Here is a 26,842-nt window from a genome sequence, read left to right on the forward strand (position 1 = left end):
AAAGCCTCTAGCTCTCGAGAGTCTTTCGATAGTCTGAAGGCAGTCAGACGAAGAGCGTGGAGGCCTTGGTGTACCTTCTTTACGTGTGGCTGACGTAGAAGGTCCACCCTTAGGGGAAGTGTTCTGGGAACGTCTACTAGCCATCGAAGTACCTCGGTGAGTTATTCTCTCGCGGGCCAGAGGGGAGCAACTAGCGTCAACCTTGTCCCTTCGTGAGAGGCGAACTTCTGCAGTACCTTGTTGACAATCTTGAACGGAGGGAATGCATATAGATCTAGATGTGACCAATCTAGAAGAAAGGCATCTATATGAACTGCTGCTGGGTCCGGGATTGGTGAGCAATATATTGGGAGCCTCTTGGTCATCGAGGTTGTGAAGAGATCTATGGTTAGCTGGCCCCAGGTGGCCCAAAGACTCTTGCATACATCCTTGTGGAGGGTCCATTCTGTTGGAAGAATTTGTCCCTTCCGACTGAGACAACCTGCCATGACATTCAAGTTGCCTTGGATGAACCTCGTAACTAGCGATATGTTTAGACCTTTTGACCAGGTGAGGAGGTCCCTTGCGATCTCGTACAACGTCAGTGAGTGGGTCCCTCCTTGCTTGGAGATGTACGCCAAAGCCGTGGTGTTGTCCGAGTTCACCTCCACCACTTTGCCTTGAAGGAGAGACCTGAAGCTTTTCAAGGCCAGATGTACTGCCAGTAGCTCCTTGCAGTTGATATGCATTGTCCTTTGACTCGAGTTCCATATTCCCGAGCATTCCCGACCGTCTAATGTCGCGCCCCAGCCTACGTCCGATGCGTCCGAGAAGAGAACGTGGTTGGGAGTCTGAACAGCCAGGGGCAGACCCTCTCTGAGGCTGATACTGTCCTTCCACCATGTCAGGCAAGACTTCATCTTCTCGGAAATGGGGATCGAGACCGCTTCTAGCGTCTTGTCCTTTTTCCAGTGAAAAGCTAGGTGATATTGAAGAGGACGGAGGTGTAGTCTTCCTAATGCTACGAACTGTTCCAGGGATGATAGCGTCCCTATCAGACTCATCCACTTCCTGACTGAACATCGTTCCTTCTTCAGCATGTTCTGGATGCATAACTGGGCTTGGCTTGTTCTGGGGGCCGACGGAAAAGCCCGAAAAGCTAGACTGTGAATCTCCATCCCTAAATACACAATAGTTTGGGATGGGACCACTTGTGACTTTTCCATATTGACAAGGAGACCCAATTCCTTGGTCAGATCTAGAGTCCACTTTAGATCCTTCAGACAGCGACGACTGGAAGAAGCTCTGAGAAGCCAGTCGTCCAAATAGAGGGAGGCTCGGATGTCCGCTAAATGAAGGAATTTGGCTACATTCCTCATCAGCCTCGTAAACACAAGAGGAGCTGTGCTTAGGCCAAAGCACAGGGCTTGAAACTGGTAGACAACCTTTTCGAAAACGAATCTCAGAAAAGGTTGGGAGTCCGGGTGGATGGGGACGTGGAAGTAGGCGTCCCTTAGGTCTAACGAGACCATCCAGTCTTCCCTTCTGACCGCTGCTAGAACCGACTTTGTGGTCTCCATGGAGAACGTCTGCTTTGTGACAAAGACATTCAGCGCACTGACGTCTAGCACCGGCCTCCACCCTCCTGTCTTCTTGGAAACCAAGAAGAGACGGTTGTAGAATCCTGGGGTTTGATGGTCCAGGACTTTGACTACCGCTCCCTTCTCTAGTAAGAGAGACACTTCCTGTTTCAATGCTCGTCTCTTGTCTTCCTCTCTGTACCTGGGAGAGAGATCGATGGGGGACGTTGCTAGAGGGGGTTTTCGTACAAATGGGATCTTGTACCCCTCTCTGAGCAACTTCACAGATTGTGCATCTGCGCCTCTCTTTTCCCAGGTCTGCCAGAAGTTCTTGAGTCTGGCTCCCACTGCTGTCTGAAGAAGTTGGCAGTCAGACTCTGCCCTTAAAGGACTTGGTTCCTTTCTTCTTTCCACGTCTCCCTTCGGCACGAGCACCTCCTCTGCTGAAGGATCTGCCACGAAAGGGCGGAATAAAACGGGACGCTGGAGTGTCCATCCTTGGTCTAGCTGACAAGGTAGGCAAAGGGGTGGCTTTGCGAGCAGAGGACGCAACAAGATCGTGAGTATCCTTCTGTATCAAAGAAGCAGCAATCTCCTTAATCAGGTCCTCTGGAAAAAGGCACTTAGAAAGAGGAGCAAACAGAAGTTCGGATCTCTGGCAAGGTGTAACTCCAGCTGAAAGAAATGAACACAGGTTTTCACGCTTCTTAAGGACTCCGGACACAAAGGATGCAGCAAGCTCATTAGACCCATCACGTACGGCCTTGTCCATGCAGGACATAATGAGCAAGGAAGTCTCCTTCTCCGTCGGAGAGATCTTTCTGCTTAGAGCTCCTAGACACCAGTCTAAGAAGTTAAATACCTCGAAGGCTCTAAATATCCCTTTCAAAAGGTGGTCCAGGTCCGAAGATGACCAACATATCTTCGACCGTCTCATGGCTAGGCGGCGGGGAGAGTCTACAAGACTTGAGAAGTCGCCCTGGGCAGAGGCAGGAACTCCCAAGCCGAGAACTTCTCCCGTGGCATACCAAACGCTCGATCTAGAAGAGAGTCTAGCAGGGGGAAACGTAAAAGCTTTCTTCCCTAAACTCTTTTTAGACTGCAGCCATTCTCCAATCACTCGCAAAGCTCTCTTGGACGAGCGTGCGAGGACGAGTCTAGTAAAGGCAGAAGCGGTTGACGGCATGCCTAACACAAACTCTGACGGAGGCGAATGCGGAGCTACAGACACAAACTGGTCCGGAAACATCTCTTTGAACAGGGCCAAAACTTTCCTAAAGTCAAAAGAGGGTTGCGTAGACTTAGGCTCGTCCAGTTCTGAGTGCGGTTCATCTTCATGTGCAGCACCATCATCATCAGAAAGTCCTTCATCCGATAACTGATGAGGGAACGGCAACGGAGTGGGTAACGGCTGGTTGGCTGAGTCCGGCCGCACGGGTGCATGCGTGACTGAGCCGGACGCAACGTCATGGAACTGCTGCCCAGTCTGTGAGCTGGCAACAACCATAGCAGCGCGGGGACGCACAGCGTCTACTCCAGACTGTCTAGACCGATGTGGGTGAGCAGTGGCAACCACACTGGGTTGCGGAGGCTGACGCACCGCGTCAAAACAAAACAACTCTGACGGTTGTTGAACCTCCCGAACGTCAACGGATACCTCCGTGCGTCGCTGAACGTCAACATGCGGCTGGCAGATCACACTGGAACGCATGGGTGGTGGAACTCTCTCAACTGGAGTGCGTGAGAAGGTTACCTCAGCGTCCCCAGGACGCACAACCGATCGTGTGGGTGGTTGTAGGCAAGGAGCTGCACTAGTTGGTGCGGCAGCAACCTTCTCCGCACGAAAGTCCTGCATAAGCGACGCTAGTTGAGACTGCATGTCTTGCAGTAAAGACCACTTAGGGTCTACAGGAGCAGGTGCGGCGACAGACGGTGTAACTGTCTGAGGCGGTACCGCTTTGCCTCTCTTAGGAGGTGAGCAGTCATCGGATGACTGCAGCGAGTCCGAACTGACCCAGTGGCTACAGCTGGGCCGTTGGACTTGCGCGGAAGGGACCGACTTGCGCTTTAACGGTCGTGAGACCTTGGTCCATGGTTTCTTTCGAGAAACACCTTCCGAAGACGAGGTAAAAATGGGCTCTCTCGTCTTTGTTGGGCAGGGGCGATCTTGGGTAGATACGCCCGATACCACGGAGGGAACGTCTGTTCGCTGATTAAAGCCTCTCGAACCCATTTGTCGTACGACATTGCTTCTCCCCTGGACTTGGGAGCTTGCAAGAGGTCCCGGACTAGGAGGACGACAGGCACGAACAGACGAACCCTCAAGCGCAACACTATCCACAACACTATCACTCACTTTAACACTTCCCACTGCACTTTTACACTTCAGCTCCTTCACATCCGCCATGAGCTGATTACGGTCACTAGCCAGGGACTGAACTCTCTCACCCAGAACTTGGATGGCACGCATCATATCAGCCATCGAAGGTTCCTGAGTGCCAGAAGGGGGATTAGGAGCAACCACTTCAGGGGAAGGAATAGGTTGTGGGGCATGAGGAGAGGAAATGTCAACAGAACGAGAGGAACTTCTCCTAACTCTATCTCTCTCTAGCCTACGTGTATACTTTTGGAATTCGATAAAATCGAATTCCGAAAGCCCAACGCACTCCTCACATCGATCTTCCAATTGACAGGTTTTATCCCGACAATTGGAACAAACAGTGTGAGGGTCGATAGAGGCCTTCGGAAGACGCCTTGAACAGTCCCTAGCATTGCACTTCCTAAACTTTGGGACTTGTGAAGGGTCAGCCATTTTGAATTGGTCAAAGGGGAATTCAAAAAACAATCAAAAAGTCATCAACAAAGAATCCGTAATCAAAAAGAGTTCAAGGAATTGCAAAGAGAAAGCCTGCACAGCGAAAGCTCAAAACTAGAATAGTGTACTTCACCAATTAGTTGTGAAAACAAATCCAGTTAGCAACAGCGAATAAGTACGTCTTGTCGGTAGCACGACAGAGAGAAAATTGAGTTCTTTGTTTACATTGAGTGCTGGGTATCTGGACGACAGATGGCGCTGTTGGGCACACCCGCAACCTGTGTAGCGATCGCTGGCGAATTTTACCTTAGAGTTTTCTGTCGAGCAACAGAGTTGCAGCTATTATAATCACCGGCTAAGTTAAATATTGAAAATTGCTCTAATAGCCTTAATTTTTGTCATAAAGAGGTCAGGTTGGTCTCATTCTCTTGGAAAATGGCTGAATTTTCTCAAAAAATTATCAAAAATATGAAAAAAAAAAATTTTATAGCATTTTTTTGCAAGGACGTACTGGTACGTCCATGGGGGTAAAGGGATGGCTTTTGTGAAACGTACCAGTACGTCCTTTGGGGGTTAAAGGGTTAAGTTTAATGTTATACGTTGGTGATAATAATCAAATAGTTATATTAAACAAAACCAATAATAAAAAGCACAACATAAAACAATTTACTCACCCAATTGGCACTCTCTTAGTGATGGCAAGATTGTGATTTGGTCTGGCATTATTGATGGGAATTGTGGTACCCTGGATTTTGTCACACCATCCAGCAAAGTAGCGCCAAGTGTCGATACTCATGCCAACGTGGGTCTTCAGAGCCAGTGTGTACACAGCACCGGAATCGATACTTTCAATGGTTGCCAACTCTTCCTTGTGTTCGTCCATGAGATCTGCCAGTCTAGGATTATAAAATAAATTTAGTTTAAAGCATCATATATCAGTTTGCTATCAAACCTATATCTACTGTACTAGTAATCGCACAATAAAGAAAAAGTATGGCACAACTGATTCTTCTAAAATATAGAATAATCTCCGTTATTAAAATACCAGGTGAAATACACCATGTACGTACGCTTGTGGAAACAGTATGGTTAGTTATGTAAAACTAGTTTGTGAGAGGCAATGACCTAAAATTTTCAACTTTCACTCGCTGACCAGATCAACATAGAGACGAAGTAAGGAATTTTCAAAATCATTCTTTTCCATTTGAAACAAAGAATCTGGGGGTCAAAAGGGATTATTTCATTTTTCAAAACCTACCTTTAATTGACAATGAAAAATTAGGAAATGACAATTTCCCAAGTGTAGCCATAGACTTTAATTTACCTGAAAAGAAGTGTTCCCCTGTCTCTAGCATTCATGCTGCCCCATGGGCCCTCATAGAAGGCCTTCTTAGCCGCAGCAACAGCAGTATTCACATCATCTTTACTTGCAGATTGAACCTATATTAAAAAGATGAAAGTGGATTATAGTAACATACTGTAGTATTATGTACTGTAAAGGTAATACTACATTTAAGAAAAAAATAAGTTGCAATTCATCTTGAATGTTCTATCACTTGTAAAGATGTCGGACTAGAAATGATTTATACCATTGCCACTACATATCAGATTTAAACTTTACAATGTCAGTTATGAAATGAATCCTTTACACATTAAGGTCTCTACTGTCTTGCACATCTGATTCATATCTTTAAGAATGCCCCTCTTCTATGATTTTCTAACCCTCCTTACAGTCATTCCTTTTACTTTCCTTATCTACTACTTCTCATATTAAGCTCTTCTCTTTCCTTTACATACCATTCTCAGACCACTTCAATTGTCAATAATTCATGTCTATTTTCCAGGCTAAATATTATGACTCAAAGGCATGATTCTCCTTGAAAAGTATTCACCATAACAAGAGCTAACAATCAACAAATCCCCCCCACCCCCACCACCACCCAAAAGACACTTTGCAAATGAACAAGTATCATCTTACCTTTCCCACTTCTGGTAATCACTTCAATATCTTTGGGCCATGACAAATGAAATGACTGTATAAAAAGCTTAATTTAATTTTGAGATTAATACAAAATAGGATAAACCAAGCCTCATTTATTTCAATTCCTTTTGGAGTTATTTTTTTCTGAAATTGCCATTTTAAACTCTTTAACCTAATGGTCAAAAGTAAAAAAAGGAAGGAACTATAGTAAAAGTGGATTCATTCAGAACAACCATTGCTGATAGGAGGGATCATAAAACTAAAAACTTATACAATCAATATACAGTACTGTATTCTTCATCCACAATAAGTACTGTCTCCATAGGAAATACAGCCCTTCACTGTATCATCATAACTGACAATATCATTGCTAACAAAGGAACAATACTTGAAAACCACTTACATCACAGATAAGTTCCTCAGTTGCTGGGTTGATGCTTTTCAGGACCTTACCACCAGTAGCATCGACAAATTGGCCATTGATGAATAGCTGGTGAGCAAACTGTATGTCCATGTTGTTCACATGCATCTTCACGGCATCGAATTCAAATACTGGTTTGGCGTCACCCCCACGCAATCTCAAAACTACAGCCTGTAAGATATTTTAAATTAACACTACATGGAACAGATTGCAAAGATTAAAACTACATTATACTGCATCATACCTCTTTAAAATATAATGCATTGACGTTCCACATTGTCCGTGCAAACAAATCAAAGTATAATTACAATACACACGTCTTCTAAAACCATACCTGGATGAATTCAGCAAATGTAGTAGCCATGTAAACATCTTCATTTTCCAATGACACTCCAGCATGTTCTTTGACCTCTTCAACAAGCCTGTTTAATGAAGTAATATTGGAAATGAAATCAATCAGTTGAAGCAAAACGGCTCAAGATAAATTATTCATAACATGGAAATAGTATCTACATTAGCATTAGAGCACAATGAATAATTCCAACAAAATATTTCCTTTGAAGTTCGTAAGCTAAGTCTCAAAGACTATATCATTAATAAGAAAAATGTACAATGTCCTGAAAATCTAATAACTTACTTTAAATTTATATCTATAATTCTTCATTTACCAAAAAAACTTAAACTTTACCTTACAACGTCCATTGAACCGGCACCTGACTTGAAGAAGTCAGTATCATCACTGATCTCAATGTTAAGAATTGCTTTCCATGTGTCTTTCAACTTGTCTGAAATTCCTTGTTCTTCTGCTGTCAATTCCACAGCTTCTGTAGCCTCTGCAGCTGCACCATATTTAGCAGCATTCATCATCTTTCCATCGACACTCAAACGGGCAACATTCAGCTGCGAAGAAGTCATCAAATATTAAGGAAAAATCAAGTAATGATTCAGTGTTTTTGGTTACTAAAGACTTTCAGTGGTGGAAATATACTCAAACAGCTACCATACATAAATAGTCCTTCGAAAATCATTAAGTTTTACCATACCCCACTTTTGAATATAAAAAGTAAAATCATCATAAGGTTAAAAATATGACTTGATACCTCAAAAATGGAGGGTAAAGTACAGTATTTTTTATACGCAAGATGTAAACTTCTCCATAATAAGATGGTGCAATCTGTCAACTGATTATTGATACACTTATTCTTAAAGACATTCACCATTATGAAAAATACTCACAAGCATCTTGAAATAACATCAAAATTGTCTTATAAAAAAGGCACATATTTAGTTGAAAGATAAAAACAGATACAAAACAAGTGAAAAGCTTAAAAACAATCAACAAAGATTTTTTTACCTTTTTACCATCACTACCAGTTAGAAGCAAACCATCTTTATGGATGATACCGGGAGTTCCAAGACCCTCAATTTGCAATTCTTGGCCTTCCACAGCACCGCCAGAGTGCAGTTTTGAGCCAAATAACTTTACCTGAAGCAAAAAGACAATGTTTCACTGGAATGTATGCACAAATAATGCGCATATAAGAATTTACCTACTTGGGAGAGACTGCATAACAGCTGTTGCCTACATATTTAAATATAAGTTGCAAACTGAGACAATATCATTCACATTCAATATATGCACATTACAAGAGTATAGTACAGGTTTGATAAAATATTTTCAGCAAGAAATTCCATTGTGACTTTATGGATTTAGAAGACGAATGCAATTATATTTGATAAGGATATCTATTGACATACTTTAGTAGTGTATTGTGGATAAACATGAAAGCACACTAAGTACTTGTACACTTCATTTCCATAAATTTAGGATATGAAGCAAATGTGTAATGTATATTACCGGGTAGCTTATTCATTTCATGGCTGAAGTTCAACAAATTACTGTATCACACTCTGGCCTTTATGAAGGCACATTTGTTTGTTAGGTACAGGTATCTATTTCCAATAATTTATAATTTTGTAGAAATTGCCCATAGTTTGAAAAACCTAAGACCTGTACTACATCTTGAGTAAATCTAACCTGCATACGTGGTGCATGATTGGAGCCCTACTAAAATAGGAAAATCTGCAAACAACAGTCTTTGCTTTATAATATAATCACATGTGCTTAGATCATTTCTGAATGGCTACATATAAAATTGCCACTTAACTATATCATAAATCATATTTGCACATTTCTCTAGCTGCAAGGAAGGTATAAAACTTGTACATGGAAGCATATGAATCTTCATTGAGGTGGATAACGGGGAAGGATGGGCTGTGTGACCCTAGCAGTATTAACCAAACTCAGGTGAATCCCTTGTCAGGCTGGGAGGAACAAAGAAGAAAAATCCCCTTTCATTTCTTTTTTTTAATGTTGGCTAACTCCCAAAAGTGGAGGAAGTGCCATGTTAAATACATAGATAGATATAGAAGAGGAGGGATATAGTATGTGGGGTGGTCTCAATAATATGTTATTTTCCTTAGTAAAATAAATTTTTGAATATACTTACCCGATGATCATATAGCTGTCAGCTCTGCTGCCCGACAGAAAAACCTACGGGCGGAATACGCCAGCGATCGCTATACAGGTGGGGGTGTACATCAACAGCGCCATCTGTCAAGTAGGTACTCAAGTACTCGATGTCAACAAAGAACCAATTTTCTCCTCTGTCCACTGGGTCTCTATTGGGGAGGATGGGTGGGTCCTTTAATTTATGATCATCGGGTAAGTATATTCAAAAATTTATTTTACTAAGGAAAATAACATTTTTCAATATTAAACTTACCCGATGATCATATAGCTGATTCACACCCAGGGGGGTGGGTAGAGACCAGCATTACATGTTGACATTATTATGAGCTAAGTATTCCGTATTTCATTTTAGCAGTTATTCAAAATAACAAACATAAAATAAATAAGTACCTGGTAAGGAAGTCGACTTGAACAATTACTCTGCCTTTTTAAGTACGTCTTCCTTACTGAGCCTCGCGATCCTCATAGGATGCTGAGCGACTCCTAGGAGCTGAAGTATGAAGGGTTGCAACCCATACTAAAGGTCCTCATCAAAACCTCTAATCTAGGAGCTTCTCAAGAAATGACTTTGACCACCCGCCAAATCAAGTAGGATGCGAAAGGCTTCTTAGCCTTCCGGCCAACCCAAAAACAATAATAAAACATTTCAAGAGAAAGATTAAAAAGGTTATGGAATTAGGGAATTGTAGTGGTGGAGCCCTCACCACTACTGCACTCGTTGCTACGAATGGTCCCAGAGTGTAGCAGTTCTCGTAAAGAGACTGGACATTCTTAAGATAAAAGACGCGAACACTGATTTGCTTTTCCAATAGGTTGCGTCGAATATACTTTGCAGAGATCTATTTTGTTTAAAGGCCACGGAAGTTGCGACAGCTCTAACTTCGTGTGTCCTTACCTTCAGCAAAGCTTGGTCTTCCTCATTCAGATGGGAATGAGTTTCTCGTATTAACAGTCTGATAAAATAGGATAAAGAATTCTCTGACATAGGCAAAGATGGATTCTTAACTGAACACCATAAAGCTTCAGACGGGCCTCGTAAAGGTTTTAAAATAGAACTTAAGAGCTCTTACAGGACATAATACTCTTTCTAGTTCATTTCCAACCATACGATAAGTTTGGAATATCGAACGATATTAGTCAAGGCCGAGAAGGCAGCTCGTGTTTGGCTAGAAAACCAAGTTGTAGAACATGTAGCCGTTTCGGATGAGAATCCGATGTTCTTGCTGAAGGCATGAATCTCACTGACTCTTTTAGCTGTGGTTAAGCATATCAGGAAAAGAGTCTTAAAGGTGAGATCTTTCAGGGAGGCTGATTGAAGCGGTTCGAACCTGTCTGACATAAGGAATCTTAGTACCATGTCTAAATTCCAACCAGGTGTAACCAAACGACGCTCCTTCGTGGTCTCAAAAGACTTAAGGAGGTCTTGTAGATCTTTATTGTTGGAAAGATCTAAGCCTCTGTGACGGAAGACTGATGCCAACATGCTTCCGTAACCCTTGATAGTGGGAGCTGAAAGAGACCGTTCTTTCCTCAGATATAAGAGAAAGTCAGCTATTTGAGTTACAGAGGTACTGGTCGAGGATACGGATACTGACTTGCACCAGTTTCGGAAGATTTCCCACTTCGATTGGTAGATTCTAAGGGTGGATGTTCTCCTTGCTCTAGCAAACGCTCTGGTTGCCTCCTTCGAAAAGCCTCTAGCTCTCGAGAGTCTTTCGATAGTCTGAAGGCAGTCAGACGAAGAGCGTGGAGGCCTTGGTGTACCTTCTTTACGCGTGGCTGACGTAGAAGGTCCACCCTTAGGGGAAGTGTTCTGGGAACGTCTACTAGCCATCGAAGTACCTCGGTGAGTTATTCTCTCGCGGGCCAGAGGGAAGCAACTAGCGTCAACCTTGTCCCTTCGTGAGAGGCGAACTTCTGCAGTACCTTGTTGACAATCTTGAACGGAGGGAATGCATATCGATCTAGATGTGACCAATCTAGTAGAAAGGCATCTATATGAACTACTGCTGGGTCCGGGATAGGTGAGCAAACTATTGGGAGCCTCTTGGTCATCGAGGTTGCGAAGAGATCTATGGTTGGCTGGCCCCAGGTGGCCCAAAGTCTCTTGCATACATCCTTGTGGAGGGTCCAATCTGTTGGAATTATTTGTCTCTTCCTACTGAGACAATCTGCTATGACATTCAAGTTGCCTTGGATGAACCTCGTTACTAGTGAAAAGTCTAGACCTGTTGACCAGGTGAGGAGGTCCCTTGCGATCTCGTACCATGTCAGAGAGTAGGTCCCTCCTTGCTTGGAGATGTACGTCAAAGCCGGGTGTTGTCCGAGTTCACCTCCACCACTTTGCCTTGAAGGAGAGACCTGAAGCTTTTCCAGGTCAGACGTACTGCCAGTAGCTTCTTGCAGTTGAAATGCATTGTCCTTTGACTCGAGTTCCATAATCCCGAGCATTCCCTACCGCCTAATGTCGCACCCCAGCCTACGTCCGAAGCGTCCGAGAAGAGAACGTGGTTGGGAGTCTGAACAGTCAGGGGAAGACCCTTTCTAAGGTTGATAAAGTCCTTTCACCAAGTCAGACCAGACTTTATCTTTCCGGAAACCGGGATCGAGACCGCTTCTAGCGTCTTGTCCTTTTTCCAGTGAAAAGCTAGATGATACAGAAGAGGACGGAGGTGTAGTCTTCCAAGTGACACAAATTGAACCACGGATGACAGTGTCCTTACCAGACTCATCCACAGCCTGACAGGGCAGCGTTCCTTCTTCAGCATCTTCTGGATGGATAGCAGGGCTGGGGGTTGATCGTCTTGTTCAGCAACGTCCTCATCAGAGGGTTCCTCATCCGAAACTGATGAGGAAACGGCAACGGAGTGGGCAACGTCTGACTCGCTGAATCCGGTCGCACTGGTGGATGCGTGACGGAGCCGGACGCAATATCATGGTACTGCTGCACAGTCTGTGAACTGTCAACCATGGGGACGCGAGGAAGTACAGCGTCAACCCGAAACTGTCTAGACTGTCTGGGTTGTGCAGTCAACACCCTACCGGGTTCCTGAGGTTGACGCACTGCGTCACAACAAGTCACCTCTGCTGGTTGTTGAACGTCTTCCTAGTGACACACTGAACGTCAACAACCACCTCCGAGCGTCGCTTAACGTCAACGTGCGACTGGCAACCCACACTGGGTCGCATCGGTGGAGGAACCACCTCAACTGGCGGACGCGAGTAGGATACCTCAGTGTCAACAGGGCGCACAACCAACCGGTAGGAAGGTTGTTGGCCAGAAGGTTCTTCTCCGTAAAAAGTCCTCTATCAAGGACACAAGCTTGGACTGCATGTCTTGCAGCAAAGCCCATTAGGGTCTACGGGAGCAGGTGTGGCAACAGACGGGGTTAGCGACTGAAGCGGAACCATTTACCATCCCTGGAAGCCTTGTTATGCTTTAATTAAAGTCCATAGGAGGCTAAGCAGCTTAAGGCTCCTCTCCAAATGACAGAGTCCTCAAAGGAATATCAGTAGGAGGGAGAACAGCACTTTCTCATCTACAGGAACCTTGTCCGAGAAAAGCTAGGTTATCTCAGTGAGGGTCTCACTGGTGCATAAGCAGCAGACCAGAAGGCAACGTTATGTAAATGCTTGACAGTGTGTGAACTGTCAAAAACTGATCTGTCAACCACAACAGGTGTGTGAGGACATACAGCACTGGTGCATTAGTAGCAGACCAGAAGGCAACGTCATGTAACTGCTTGACAGTCTGTGAGCTGGCAACAACCAAAGCTGTGTGGGGAAGCCTCAACTCCTGACTGACTAGTCTGCTGCGGGCGAGTGGCGGTAACCACAGTGGGTTGCGGAGGCTGACGCACCGTGTCAAAACACGGCAGCTTAACTCCACCCTCCTGTTGTTGTGGTAGCTCACGCATGGCAACGGAGTGCTCCGTGCGTCTGTGGGAGTCAGCATGCGTCTGGCAGGGTCGACTGCGCATGGGTGGAGGAGCTCTCACAGCCGGAGTGTGGGAGCAGGCAGCCTCAGCGTCTGCTGGGCGCACAACCGTGGCAGGTTGTAGGCTAACGGGTGCAGCGCCAACCTCTCCGCAGCCGGAGTGTGGGAGCAGGCAGCCTCAGCGTGAGCTGGGCGCACAACCGAGGCAGGTTGAAGGCTAAAGGGTGCAGCGCCAACCTCTCCGCAGCCGGAGTGTGGGAGCAGGCAGCCTCAGCGTGAGCTGGGAGCACAACCGTGGCAGGTTGTAGGCTAACGGGTGCAGCGCCAACCTTCTCCGCACGAAACTCCTGCATAACCGCAGCTAACCAAGTCTGCATAGACTGCAGTAAAGACCACTTAGGGTTTACAAAAGCGGCAACAGACGGAGCTACTGTCCGTTGTGACTGAGGGTCTAAAACAGCGGGTGCGGCAACAGACGGAGTTACTGCCTGTCGCGGTACCGCTTTACTTCTCTTAGGAGGTGTGCAGTCATCGGAAGACTGCAGCGAGTCCGAACTGACCCAGTGGCTACACCTGGGCCGTTGGACTTGCGCGGAAGGGACCGACTTGCACTTAATAAGCTGCGAGACCTTGGTCCAAGGTTTCTTACGAGAAACCTCTTCCGCAGACGAGAAGTAAATGGGCTCTCTCGTCTTTGTGTGGGTGGGGCGATCTTGGGTAGATACGCCCGAAACCACGGAGGGAAACGTCTGTTCGTTGATCAAGGCCTGAGGAACCCATAAGTCGTTCGACATTACTTCTCCCCTGGGCTTGGGAGCTTGCAAGAGGTCCCGGACTAGGTGAACGACAGGCACGAACAGACGAACCCTCGGACACAACACTGTAACACTTTGCGCATATCACTTTATCACTTTGATTTTCTGTTTTGCACTTATTTCACTGAAATCGAAACTTTTACTGATTTCTACCTGAAACACGCAATCCTACCCTTCATTAAAAGGTAGTAATTGCGAAAACAGTCGTATAATGCAACAGAAAACATATATAAAGATAAAGAATTCAGTGGCTGGGAAAGAGACTAAACACTAGTTCAAATAAACTACGTTTACAATCTCTCACCGCACATAGCCTGGGAACAAGAATAAAACCCTAGAAACGTTTCACCTTCTTCCCCTACAGCGACTAGGGAGGAGAGTAAAACGAGAACAACGTTACCCGCTTGAACGAAACGTTTTTTCTCCTCTCTCTCCCTCCGTCTCTATCTCTCTCTTTCTCTCTAGATTTCGCACCTGAGAGAAGAGCCCAATTATATATCGCCAAAACATGATATATGCTAAAGGAAAAAACTGAAAGGTTTTCCAAATAAAAAGTTCCTTTAATTTAGAATTTAAACCATTAAAGCTAAGAAAGAATGAACGAAACGCTAGAATCGGTTTACTCTTACTGCAAAGTGAAACCGTGATACACTCTCTCTCTATCGTAACGGTAGAGCGCATGTTGAACGTCCTGAACGTCAACAACTGCGTAGACTAAAAAAACTAAACGTTAGTTCATCTTTGAAAACAGTACGAGACTATCAAAGAAATTCTTTCATAAAACATTAAATTTAAAAAGTTATAAATTCTTTAAAGGTTAAATACGATATAACGGGCTCAACGTTGATTAACTTCGGTTCCAAGTTAGGACCGCCTACTATCAGGAAAGGTCGCATATAAACAAAACATAAAAATTTATTTTTTTATGTTTATAATAAAAGGAAAGTTAATCGAAGAGGCCTAAAAAAGGCGGAGAGATATAAAATATAGATCTATAACGTGTTAAGCAAAATTACTAAAAACCTAAACACACTTCCGTCTAAGGGAAGGGTCGGCCATTTAAAAGTGAAAGAGAGTCCATACTCTCTTTGTCACCATAATTAAATCTATCCAAAACGAGTTCAAGTTTTGAAATGAAGATAAAATCCCTGCATAGCGAAAGCTCAAAACTGGAATAGTGTACTTCACCAAATAGTTGTGAAAACAAATCCAGTTAGTAACAGCGTATTTAGTAGGTCTTGCCAGTGGCACGACAGAGAGAAAATTGGTTCTTTGTTGACATCGAGTACTTGAGTACCTACTTGACAGATGGCGCTGTTGATGTACACCCCCACCTGTATAGCGATCGCTGGCGTATTCCGCCCGTAGGTTTTTCTGTCGGGCAGCAGAGCTGACAGCTATATGATCATCGGGTAAGTTTAATATTGAAAACCCAGGAATTCTCACGTATACAACCCCTTAAACACAAAGACTTTACATTATTTCCCTCACCACCCTTACACCAAGGAAAAGAAGTGAAAGTGATAACCAAGTCAACAGAACAAGACAACACCCTGGAATTATACTTCAAATTTTTAATGGTAAATATCTAGTAAAAATATACCGTATTCTTTTTTTTTGTTGATAATAATTACATTACCTCTTGTCTGTCTATAACATAAATGATAATGCTGTAATAACATTACCTCTTGTCCGTCTATAACAGTCCACGCTCCAGGAGAGGAATCTAAACCTCGTATGAAGTTGTGAAGGGCCTCGGCCGACTGATTCCAGTCAACCTTACAGAGTTCTTTCTTATTCAACATAGGATCATATGTCGCACCTTCAGCCGGCTGGGGGATTTGAGGGGCAGTGCCATTGGCCACCATTGTTACTGCTTCAGCCTAATAAGAAATAATTACAACACAAATTAATAAAGAAGGCATTTTAATTCTCAAAGATAATGAATAAAAAAGGATAAAATCTTTATTGAAAGTTAAAAATTCATGAAGGTTCTGAAGACAGAGGAATATCTTAAGAGGTTTAGTAATATCTGTTTCTAGAGTAATTAAAAATACATATTCATTAGTTCCCTTCCAAATTAAAAATAATTTTGCCTGTATTGTTTTTTTACCAATTCTATAATTGCTATCACACTAACTTTCTCCTTTTGATACCTCCCAGTTATAACATATTTAGACAATCCTACTGTATTATGATATAAAGTATGAACAAAATTTCAAAAATTTGATATAAATATAAAAATCACCCAGTCACAGACATCCTTACCATTGCTTTAATACCCTCTGGATACATGAATCTGTTGTAAAGTGTATCTACGGTGTCATTGGGATCGACATCCACTTCACGCTGCAGAAGAATGGGACCAGTGTCGAGGCCATCATCAGCCCAAAATATGGAAAAACCTCCCTTCTTATCGCCACACATAAGAGTCCTGAAAACATCGGAAATGCCACTGATTTTCTTTATGTATAAGCAGAAAACATGTTATTTAGTTTTCCATATTCTACCATTTATGTATGAAATTAAAGTTGCCAAGATTTTTTGCGTTATTTTCAGTTATCTTCCATTTTGCATCATGGAATGTATAAAAGATACTGAGAGACAGAATTAAAAAGGGATTTTGACGAAGGAAAAATCTATTTCTGGGCGAGGGACCTGTGTCGCCCGGTGAAGTGCTCCTTAAAGCACCATTTCAAAGGCTTAAATACTGCTAAATATACCAGAGAAAAAAGTTGCATGGAATGCCGGGAATATACCCAGATCGCTCACCCTTATTGAAGGAATGCTCACGTATCTAAAAATAAACTTCCTTTATACTACTATGATAATTATTATAACAGGACTATAGAATGAGAATAAAAAGAGAACTGAAAATAAGGTACTGTTTCTATGGCAAAACATCAGATTCAACTGCATATTCTCATGTGCCTGTAAAATGGATTCAGACCAAAAACAAAACACGCGGAATAAAAGGTTCAAAACGTTCACAGTTATGCTTTTTATTGAAATGATCAGCAATAGTATGCATATATCAGGCAACTAGAATCTCACTATATGACAAAACTACTACATTACTTTATTGTATAATCATTACCAATTTATGGAGGAAGCACCACGATGTCTTGGAAGAATAGAAGGATGGTAGCATATAGATTTGTTCTTTGGATGATTGATTACCTGAGGAAAAAAATATATACCAATTAACCTTCAAGAAGCTATAATGAACCCAAAAAATATTCGAAATCATAAACAATCATATTTTTGCCATAAAAAAATAGTTTATAAACATTAAATATTACTAAATAAAAAAATACTTCGTACAGATGTACTGTACCATTAAGATGACAACATGAGGAGAGTTAAAATAATTCGGTATAGATCAGATACTTTTGTGTTTTCATTACACTACGGCAAGGTAAAGCATTGTAAATAAAAAGGGTAAAACAATGAAAGAACTTGATCTACACTTCATTTAGTTTCTTTTCCAACCATGTCATCACCTTAGTACATTGAATGTTCACAAGTTATTCTTTTTAAAAAAAAAATATTTTTAATTTTCATAATTTTTGACATAAAAATATTGCAAAATATACTTAGTTTCAGATGTTGATATACAGTAATAGAAATTTTCTTTGTTTAATAATAAAATACATTACTCTAACCTCCATTGGAATGAACTGGGAGCAAAATGGCATGACATTAAGCTCAGGGTTTACGGAAAGATACTGCTCGAGAACCTCTGGGAGGGCCTGGCCTTTCTTCCTCCAGGATTTGAATTTGAACACTTTTACCCCATCAGCGGCAGCTGTTGTTGCTGTTGTAAATAAAAAATATATATATATTTAACATCTAATATTTATACATACATACATATACCAAGGCACTTCCCCCAATTTTGGGGGGTAGCCGACATCTACAAATGAAAAAAAAAAAAAAAGGGGGACCTCTACTCTCTACGTTCCTCCCAGCCTAACAAGGGACTCAATCGAGTTCAGCTGGTACTGCTAGGGTGCCACAGCCCACCCTCCCACATTATCCACCACAGATGAAGCTTCATAATGCTGAATCCCCTACTGCTGCTACCTCCGCGGTCATCTAAGACATCGGAGGAAGCAAATTGTAATCATCAGTACAACTCAAGAGTATGCTTCTTTCAATGATACAGAACTTGTGCCACAATTTAAATCTTTTGTTTTGCCTCTGCTGGAATATTGTCCTCCCATTTGAGTGCTTACGGCCATCTGGGATATTAACCTTCTAGTTATTTCATATAATGTTTCAATGCAGTCTCTTGTTTTGCAGTACATCAGCTACACACACTCGAAATACCACGATGTCGCGTGACCCAGTACCGTAGTTTATTCCATAGACTGAAATAATCTTTCCAGCAGTTTTATTTGTGTTGATATTCACAGGTATAATACTAAAGATACTGTATTCAAGAATCATGCACCACTGCCTTAACACTATATGTATTTTCCAAACAACTGTTTTATGTAGGTACAGTATTGTACATATTTATCTAGGGCTGATTCAACTTCACTTATTTCCCTTTTTTGTAATATTCTCTTCCATCATATCAAATAAACCTATACTGTGTGTTTTCTTGAGTAGCCTTCTCATTACAAGCTAGTTTTATTCAAATATGCTCACTTAAAATACTAAAAATAAGTTGCGAAATATTGTTCCTAATTCAATTTATTTGTAAAGTAAATAACCCTTACAATGGAAATTAATGAATGATGGAACCATGCTTTCCAATGGTCAGTAAGGAGCCGAGTATGATCTACTATATAGCCCCAATACTATGGCACCAATCTTATATATTAGCAATACATGAACTTTATACCATTATTTTATAAGAGAGATGGCCAACCATTCATAAATTCAAGAAAACATTTAATTTTTATGCAAAAAGGACCTGTCACTCAAGATAAGTTTCCTTGACATTGATATCCTAAATCTTTGTGACTGGAAAAGTATGAAAGCCCCTGCAAAATGTCCTACTTTCTAACGTATTTCTACATTTGTGTCAGAAAGACCCTCTACGATACTGTTCTGGATGGGGAAAAGTAGCATTAACCTCTGACACTGTATCTCCTAAGCAGATCCTTCGCACTTTAAAGACCAGGGAGGGTCAAGATACAGAGCCATTTTTCAAGCTAGCTGAACTTGTACAGCTTTACACGTCTCGAATGAACCTGCTGTAAGTAGATGATATTTCACCTTATAAGGTTCAAGAAGAGACATCTTGGGAACATTCTACACATTCATGGATTGTGCACCGTCACATAGTTTAATAGTTTCCCTGAAGGGTGTTGTACGTTCTGTGCTACAATGGTTTTCTTTCAAGTGAGCATATTACACGACACCAAAGACTTGATGGCAGAGGTCATATTTTTTGCTGCCCTTAACTAGATGATAAAATAGAACCACATCTATCACAAGCAGACACCAGGCAGTGCAGCGATTATCAAGACATAATACTGTATATTCCTTTCCACGTAGAACTGTCACTTCATCCCCACACATGTATATGTAACTCAATAGACAGAATGTCACACCTGAGATTGAGCATAACATACACACAGAAGTGGGAAAAGATGCAGACAAAGAAGAAGATACAACTCTGTTCAGCTCTTAATTCAGAAGCAGAACAACAGTCAGTAGTTAAAAATTGAGAGCAGATTGCCTTCAACAGTTGTACATTAAAATATTTACCTTTTTCTTCTGACAGCATATATCATAATTTTAAACTCATGGCAAGCTCACTGCTAGTCGGAGATTTTTTTCATCACCCTATAATCTCTCTCTCTGCTGCCCTTCTTTCCTGGTGAAGAGTCTATGGGGGGTATTCTTGTAACTTTGGGGCTTGAAGCATCCCAAAAATCACTTGAAAAGGTCCACATCCAGTAACAACATTCTGCTATATTTTGCTGAACTTCCAAATCTCCCACAGGGGTGATAGTGGGCATGTAGGAAGTAGGGGAGTTGAGTTGATCAAGAAATGAAGGAACACTTCTAATTACTTCCAATAAACATGCATGATTAAACATGATCATCCAAATCTTTCCGGCCTGTGAAATTTGTAGACTAGAAGTTCCATACTTGTCATGACCACCTTCTTAAAAATGAGAACCACATTGAATTTTCAATAACCTGGTCGTACTCAGCAAATGACAAGTCCAAAAAGTTTAAAAACACAAACAAAAATTTTTGTCATTAAGAACTTACTACTTCCATCACTGATATGAATTGATCGAAAAACAATTGCCAAAGCCATCCACTTTGAATTTGGCCAGGGTCTTCCAACTCTTCTAGTGCCTTGTGGAGCTCCATTGAAAGTTTGAACTAATCTCTCTTTGGGAGTGTGAATAGCATGCCCAAACCATCTCCATCTACCCCTCACAACACAATAAAACAAAGATGGATCCCACTCACCCAAAGGATCCTCTCGCGTTCCCTGGTCAGGTACCGTAAACACGCCAACCACCTTGTGACCATCTTTCACCAACTTCTTGTAAACCTCACCCGCAAAGGTTGACTGACCGATAATGGCTACCCTCATTCTGTCCAAAAGGCTCTGAAATTGAGAAAAAATATGAATAATTCACCATGGTACATAAACATGCCAACCTTCATGTACAGTATGTTTCGATAAACATAAATTGGAGTCTTTGTATATCAGCGGCCAATTCCTAACCCAACCTACAAACTGTCCCCTTACATACTTAACTAACAGGGGAGGGTGTAACAGCCCCCAATGAGCCCCCTTAGACTGCCGTATTCATAGCTGGCCATCATCATACATACAGGCAGCCGCTATCATACATACATCCCCATAAATTAATGGATAAATATATTTGTTCCATTGTATGATATTGTTATTAGATTAAAAGGGAAATAGTAATTGCTCATACATGGCACTGGAAGTCAAGTTTAAAATACTGCCGAAATGTAAAAAAAAATCAAATGTATATAATAGGTTAGGTTAGGTCAAGTTCTGAATATACTTTTGAATAAAACTGGGGAAAATTTGAGCTTTATGATCTACGAGGATCTCCTATAGGAAAGTCTCCAATAGTAACTATAGAAGATGAACCCTGTTCTGTCCCTTCTACCCTATGAACAAAATCAAACTTACACAATGAGAGACTGGGTTGTCCGGAAGCTCTATGACGAATGTAAGAAAACAAAAATGAACTTACCTTTCATATCCCAACCATCATGGCTGGGTCATGGGACTCTTTGCAATGTACTGTACTTCTAAATTAATAATAAAAAAAAACTAATCATAGCCATATTTATGTAGCTATTCCAAATTACCTTAATAAAATAAAATTATAAAGTTTATGTTTCTAAAATAATTCAAGTCTCTTCAACCATTATTATACAATAACACATGCTCAAAACCACAAGTCAAAATACATGTGTGTAGTACTTGATCTATTATATTCATACTAATTATTAAAAACTTGATTGACAGTCTTTAATATGAAGAATTATCCATAAAGGTAAGATCATTATTCCCTGCAAATTGAAAAGCTAATTATAATTCCAAATTAAATCAATGGAAGTTTTATACCAGCTGTGACCAAGTTGTGAAATGATCTTCCTAATCGGGTAGTTGAATCGATTGAACTTCAAAAGTTCAAACTTGCAGCAAATGTTTTTAGTCTGAACAGGCTGACACGTAAGTCTTCTTATAATTTATATATGAAATATGTTTTGATGTTGTTACTGTTTTCAAAATATTTTATTCTATTTGTTCAATATTTCTCAGATCGTTTATTTATTTCATTTCCTTTCCTCCTCAATGGGCTATTTTTCCCTGTTGGAGCCCTTGGGCCTATAGTATCTTATTTTTCCAACTAGGGTTGTAGCTTAGCTAGTAATAATAATAATAATAATAATAATAATAATAATAATAATAATAATAATAATAATAATATAGAGGGGAAAAGGAGTTTACCCTTAATTACAAATAATAAAAGTGAATTAAGCAATAGAACATTTCAACTAATTAAAACTTATTAAAAAGTAAGTATGGTATTACTAGCCAGTACAAACTCTTTCTCAATTCCTTATGAGATAATAAAAAAAATGTTTATTCTGTTAAAACATCCGAAGGAATGTTTAGAGAAAATGTTATGAAAGAATCTTATTGAAATTCGGGGAATTTTTCTTTTTTGTCTCAGTTTACACTTGCAGTATATTGCAAAAATCATGAGATTATATTAATAAAATATTAACTATCTATACGAAAATCCTGCACACTGCCCTGAATATTTTAAAATTACTTCTCAAATTTTATCATTTTTATCCAGAGACGGGTTCCATATATATAATTGTTAGATATTTCTATTAGTTTCATCTACAGTAATTGAAAAACATCATCACTTTTTTTCATATTTTAAAGCAAGAAAACGCAAGAATGGATAGTTAAAGTCTTGAGCAAACTCTATATGGGCACTCAGTAAAGTGCAAGCCTCCGCCACAGCAGCTTCTTTCTCGACCTTTTGCTTGACCGTGACCTTGACCTTCTAAAATGTAACAATTTCCATCATTTTTACTTAACAGTTAATCCCAGCGTTTCATTACTCTACGAATCAAATTGTGGCCAGGAAGCTGTTCACAAACACACACAACACACACACACACATAACCTCCTCCCAACTTCGTTGGCAGATGTAATAAACATCTAAGCCTATAGGCGATTCTAATAATCTGTTATATTCATTCATACATTTCTCCTGTTTAAGCGTCTATTTACTTACGTACTGGCATGAAACTATTATAACGTTGTAACAACTAAGAATATTTCATGTAAACATTAACATAAAACTGGAATTGAATTTAAACTATTTTCATCTCATATATTAAACCATTACAAATCTATATCTTATGACTTATAAAATAAAATCTAGAAAGATAAAGGAAATAATGAATGATTAATATCTATCATAATACAGGGATAAGATCATGAGAAAAATGTGTTTAAACAAAGTATTACTTTCATGATAATATTACAAGATTGCAATCGATACATTTCATAACATTTATTATTATTAATATTATTACTACTAGCCAAGCTACAACCCTAGTTGGAAAAGCAAGATGCTATAAGCCCAAGGGCTCCAATAGGGAAAAATAGCCCAGTAATGAAAGGAAATAGATAAATGATGAGAACAAATTAACAATAAATCCTTCTAAAAACAGTAACAACGTCAAAACAGATATGTCATTTACAAACTATAAAAAGACTTATGTCAGCCTGTTTAGGGATTTGAAAGATAAGATTGTCTCTTGGTAGCAAAAAAGACTGTGTGTGTGTGTGTGTGTGTGTGTGTGTGTGTGTGATTACCTAAACCCTGGTTACTAGGTAAATATTTAGAAAAATTACAGAAAATTAACTATAGTTATTTTAAAACTCCCTACCAGCTAATTTAATAGCCCAGAAATATCAAAAGTTTCAGTGTCAATGTATTCATACAGTTTCAGTGCTAATGTATTCATACAGTTTCAGTGCCAATGTATTCATACAGTTTCAGTGCTAATGTATTCATACAGTTTGTGCTAATGTATTCATACAGTTTCAGTGCCAATGTATTCATACAGTTTCAGTGCCAATGTATTCATACAGTTTCAGTGCTAATGTATTCATACAGTTTCAGTGCCAATATATTCATACAGTTCATGTCAATATATTGATACAGCTTCCATGTCAATGTATTCAGACAGTTTGCGTCAATATATTCATACAGTTCGTGTCAATACATTCATACAGTTTGTGTCGATGTATTCATAAAGTTTGTGTCAATGTATTCACACAGTTTCATTGCCAATATATTCATGCAGTTCCAGTGTTAATGTATTCACAAAGTTTCAGTATCAATGTATTCATTAAGTTTCAGTGTCAATGTAATCATTAAGTTTCAGTGTCAATGTATTCACACAGTTTCAGTGTCAATGTATTCATTAAGTTTCAGTGTCAATGTATTCACACAGTTTCAGTGTCAATGTATTCACACAGTTTCAGTGTCAATGTATTCACACAGTTTCAGTGTCAATGTATTCATTAAGTTTCAGTGTCAATGTATTCATTAAGTTTCAGTGTCAATGTATTCACACAGTTTCAGTGTCAATGTATTCACACAGTTTCAGTGTCAATGTATTCACACAGTTCTAGTGTCAATGTATTCACACAGTTCTAGTGTCAATGTATTCATACAGTTCTAGTGTCAATGTATTCATACAGTTTCAGTGTCAATGCACTGATACAGTTCGTGTCAATGTATTAATACAGTTCCAGTGTCAATGCATTCATAAAGTTCAAGTATTAATGTATTAATACAGTTCCAATGTCAATGCACTGATACAGTTCGTGTCAATATATTGATAGAGTTTCAGTGGCAATGTATCCTTTACTATTATTACAAAACATACCTAAACTATGGCAATGAACTTTTGTTATTCAATTCACCAAAGACATAATTTTCTCCATAAAACACACATTTACCATTCCAGTTACTTTTATGTATGTAATTGTCATAATTGGAGTAATCCACGTATATTTATCCAATAACAACTTACATAGCACATCTATAGAAACAACTATAAACAATAATAGCATAGCTAGCAACCTTAAGAAATGCTGAGCAATGCTACTCTTCACCAACAAACCCCCCCCCCTTCAAGAACCCTGTCCTTGAAAGAATATAATTCCTCCAAGAGCTCCCCCCTCCCCCTTCTATTGTCTAATCTCTTGTTGACAACAGGAGATCCTTCTCTGGTAAAAAAAAAAAAAAAACATCGAAATATTTACTTACATAAACAACCAAAAGTATATTAGTGAAAATAATGAAATTGTCCTGTAAGGAATTAACAGTGACATTCGTTCACGTGACAAGAAAATAAGTAAAATGCTTATAAGAGTAAATTTACATTCAATGTAAATTGACAAGCTTCAAACATTAAATATACAAACTACGTATATTTGTTTCATTTGAAATTCCCGCGAACAAATACACTTGTGACGCAACAGAAAAAAAAAGTTAGCTAAATCAGCTGGACTTTAAACAATACCGGTACTGTGAATATGATTTCAGAATACCCTGTTATTTAACTCTAATATAACTTGATATATTATCATTCTGTTATAAAGTTATTTACGGACATGCGCAGTGAAACCAGATTATATAAAATCGATGTCTTGCGAGCCGAGAGAGAGTGAGTGAGTGCATATAACAACAGACAGCTGAGCCAACGTGGCTTGTCTGTCTAAGACAGATTTTTACTTCTAAATGAAATACTATATTAACTCTTTATAATATAAATATTTAACTTACTTGAATTATCTTCTTAATTCAAAGGGAAGAAATGTATATTAACGAAGAATGGGTTAAGTGCAGTCCGGGAGAACACGACAATAATGGTCTTCTATAAATACAGACAGCCCTTTTGCCACCTCGCTCTCCACTGACGTACTTCACATCCAAGCTGTCTTAGCTGTGCACACTTGTGAATGTTGTAACTGGTTTGGCTATGTACAAAAAAAGCATACTTACGTTGTCGTCCTGGTTGGACAGGTGGGTTTTTAACATAATACTCCATAGTAACATAAAAATCTCCACGCGTACAATGCGACATTTCATCCAGCATTGATTAAATTATTAAATTCACATTATTTCAAGGCATGGAATTCTGAAAGGTCAAATCATCCATATGTTTTACGACCATGAATGCACTACGACACTGAATATTATGTAACACGTTTGGCTGGCATCCAAACAATTGTATGGTAGCCAACTCTTCATGATTTTACCTGGCTGGTGCTAAACCGCCTGTACATTTGCGAACAGGCGAACATGATGGTGGTGGAGTTGTGCTGTCAATATCCTTCCCCCCTTTATACTTCCCTCACCACTCGCTATATCTCTCGCCTGCAACGGTGCAACTGACGAGCAAAATAGAGCGCGAGTAGCTGCACCCGGGGCCCGGGGGTCTGTTGGAACAGCGCGAGACAACCGATTTTGGCTCTCAGTCCAACGAGCAAATTTTCACACACACACACTGTCACACTTCTTGGGGATCCGGCGCCTGCCAAACCAACCTATTCTCTTTTTTAGTTTGTTTTCCTTCACTATTTTAAATGTTGATTAATAAATATTTTTATTTATCAGTATTATGTATTATCTGTAAATCAGAAATTAAACTTTAAGTCTTCTTTTGTTTTTTTGTTTTTTTTTTCATTGGAGTTGTTCGGCCACGTGTCGTCAATATTTATTTTCCTGATATAACCAGTAATGCACGAGTGAAAGCTCTTGACATATCACAGACACGTCAGTTAAATAGTTTAAAAAATATACCCACAATATATACAGTATATATATATATATATACATATATATATATATATATACATATATATATATATATATATATACATATATATATATATATATATATATATATATATATATATATACTGATTTCTACTTAAGACCACATTCTTTCACTCTCCCAGAGAAATTTATGAAACCCGCGAGCTTCAAACAATAATTCAAGAATATATATATATATATATATATATATATGATTTCCACCTAAGACCACATTCTTTTACTCTCTCCCAAAGAGAAATTTATTAAACACACGACCTTCCCAGAGCAATCCAAGCAAAAAAAAAAATAGTAATAATTTTAAAATTGATATTATGAAAGAGTCGATATTGGAAATGATAAAAATAGGCAGAGTTGGGTCACAGCAGTGATCTTGC

At 40.0% G+C, this 26,842-nt stretch overlaps 1 protein-coding gene across 3 annotated transcripts in view; it reads right to left on the reverse strand.

Annotated features, from left to right (window-relative positions):
- LOC137648930 (cytosolic 10-formyltetrahydrofolate dehydrogenase) overlaps positions 1 to 26,256 on the reverse strand; it is a 51,405-nt gene extending 25,149 nt beyond the window's left edge. For 2 of the 3 annotated variants that reach the window (XM_068382122.1, XM_068382121.1), the window contains exons 1-12: positions 25,889 to 26,256; positions 20,506 to 20,647; positions 17,727 to 17,878; positions 17,159 to 17,241; positions 16,330 to 16,495; positions 15,747 to 15,944; positions 8,131 to 8,262; positions 7,465 to 7,676; positions 7,111 to 7,198; positions 6,759 to 6,947; positions 5,699 to 5,814; positions 5,049 to 5,270 (exon numbers count right to left, since the gene is read on the reverse strand). In XM_068382122.1, the coding sequence (XP_068238223.1) occupies positions 5,049 to 5,270; positions 5,699 to 5,814; positions 6,759 to 6,947; positions 7,111 to 7,198; positions 7,465 to 7,676; positions 8,131 to 8,262; positions 15,747 to 15,944; positions 16,330 to 16,495; positions 17,159 to 17,241; positions 17,727 to 17,878; positions 20,506 to 20,647; positions 25,889 to 25,933 (1,745 nt within the window). In that variant the 5' untranslated portion in view covers positions 25,934 to 26,256. Of the gene's footprint in view, positions 1 to 5,048; positions 5,271 to 5,698; positions 5,815 to 6,758; positions 6,948 to 7,110; positions 7,199 to 7,464; positions 7,677 to 8,130; positions 8,263 to 15,746; positions 15,945 to 16,329; positions 16,496 to 17,158; positions 17,242 to 17,726; positions 17,879 to 20,505; positions 20,648 to 25,412; positions 25,438 to 25,888 lie in introns of those variants that run through there. The other variant, XM_068382123.1, reaches the window with a different exon arrangement.
- Between the last annotated feature and the right edge of the window lie 586 nt (positions 26,257 to 26,842).

This window comes from Palaemon carinicauda, chromosome 10 (genome assembly GCF_036898095.1).
Source record: "Palaemon carinicauda isolate YSFRI2023 chromosome 10, ASM3689809v2, whole genome shotgun sequence".
Classification (NCBI taxonomy): Eukaryota; Metazoa; Arthropoda; class Malacostraca; order Decapoda; family Palaemonidae; genus Palaemon; species Palaemon carinicauda.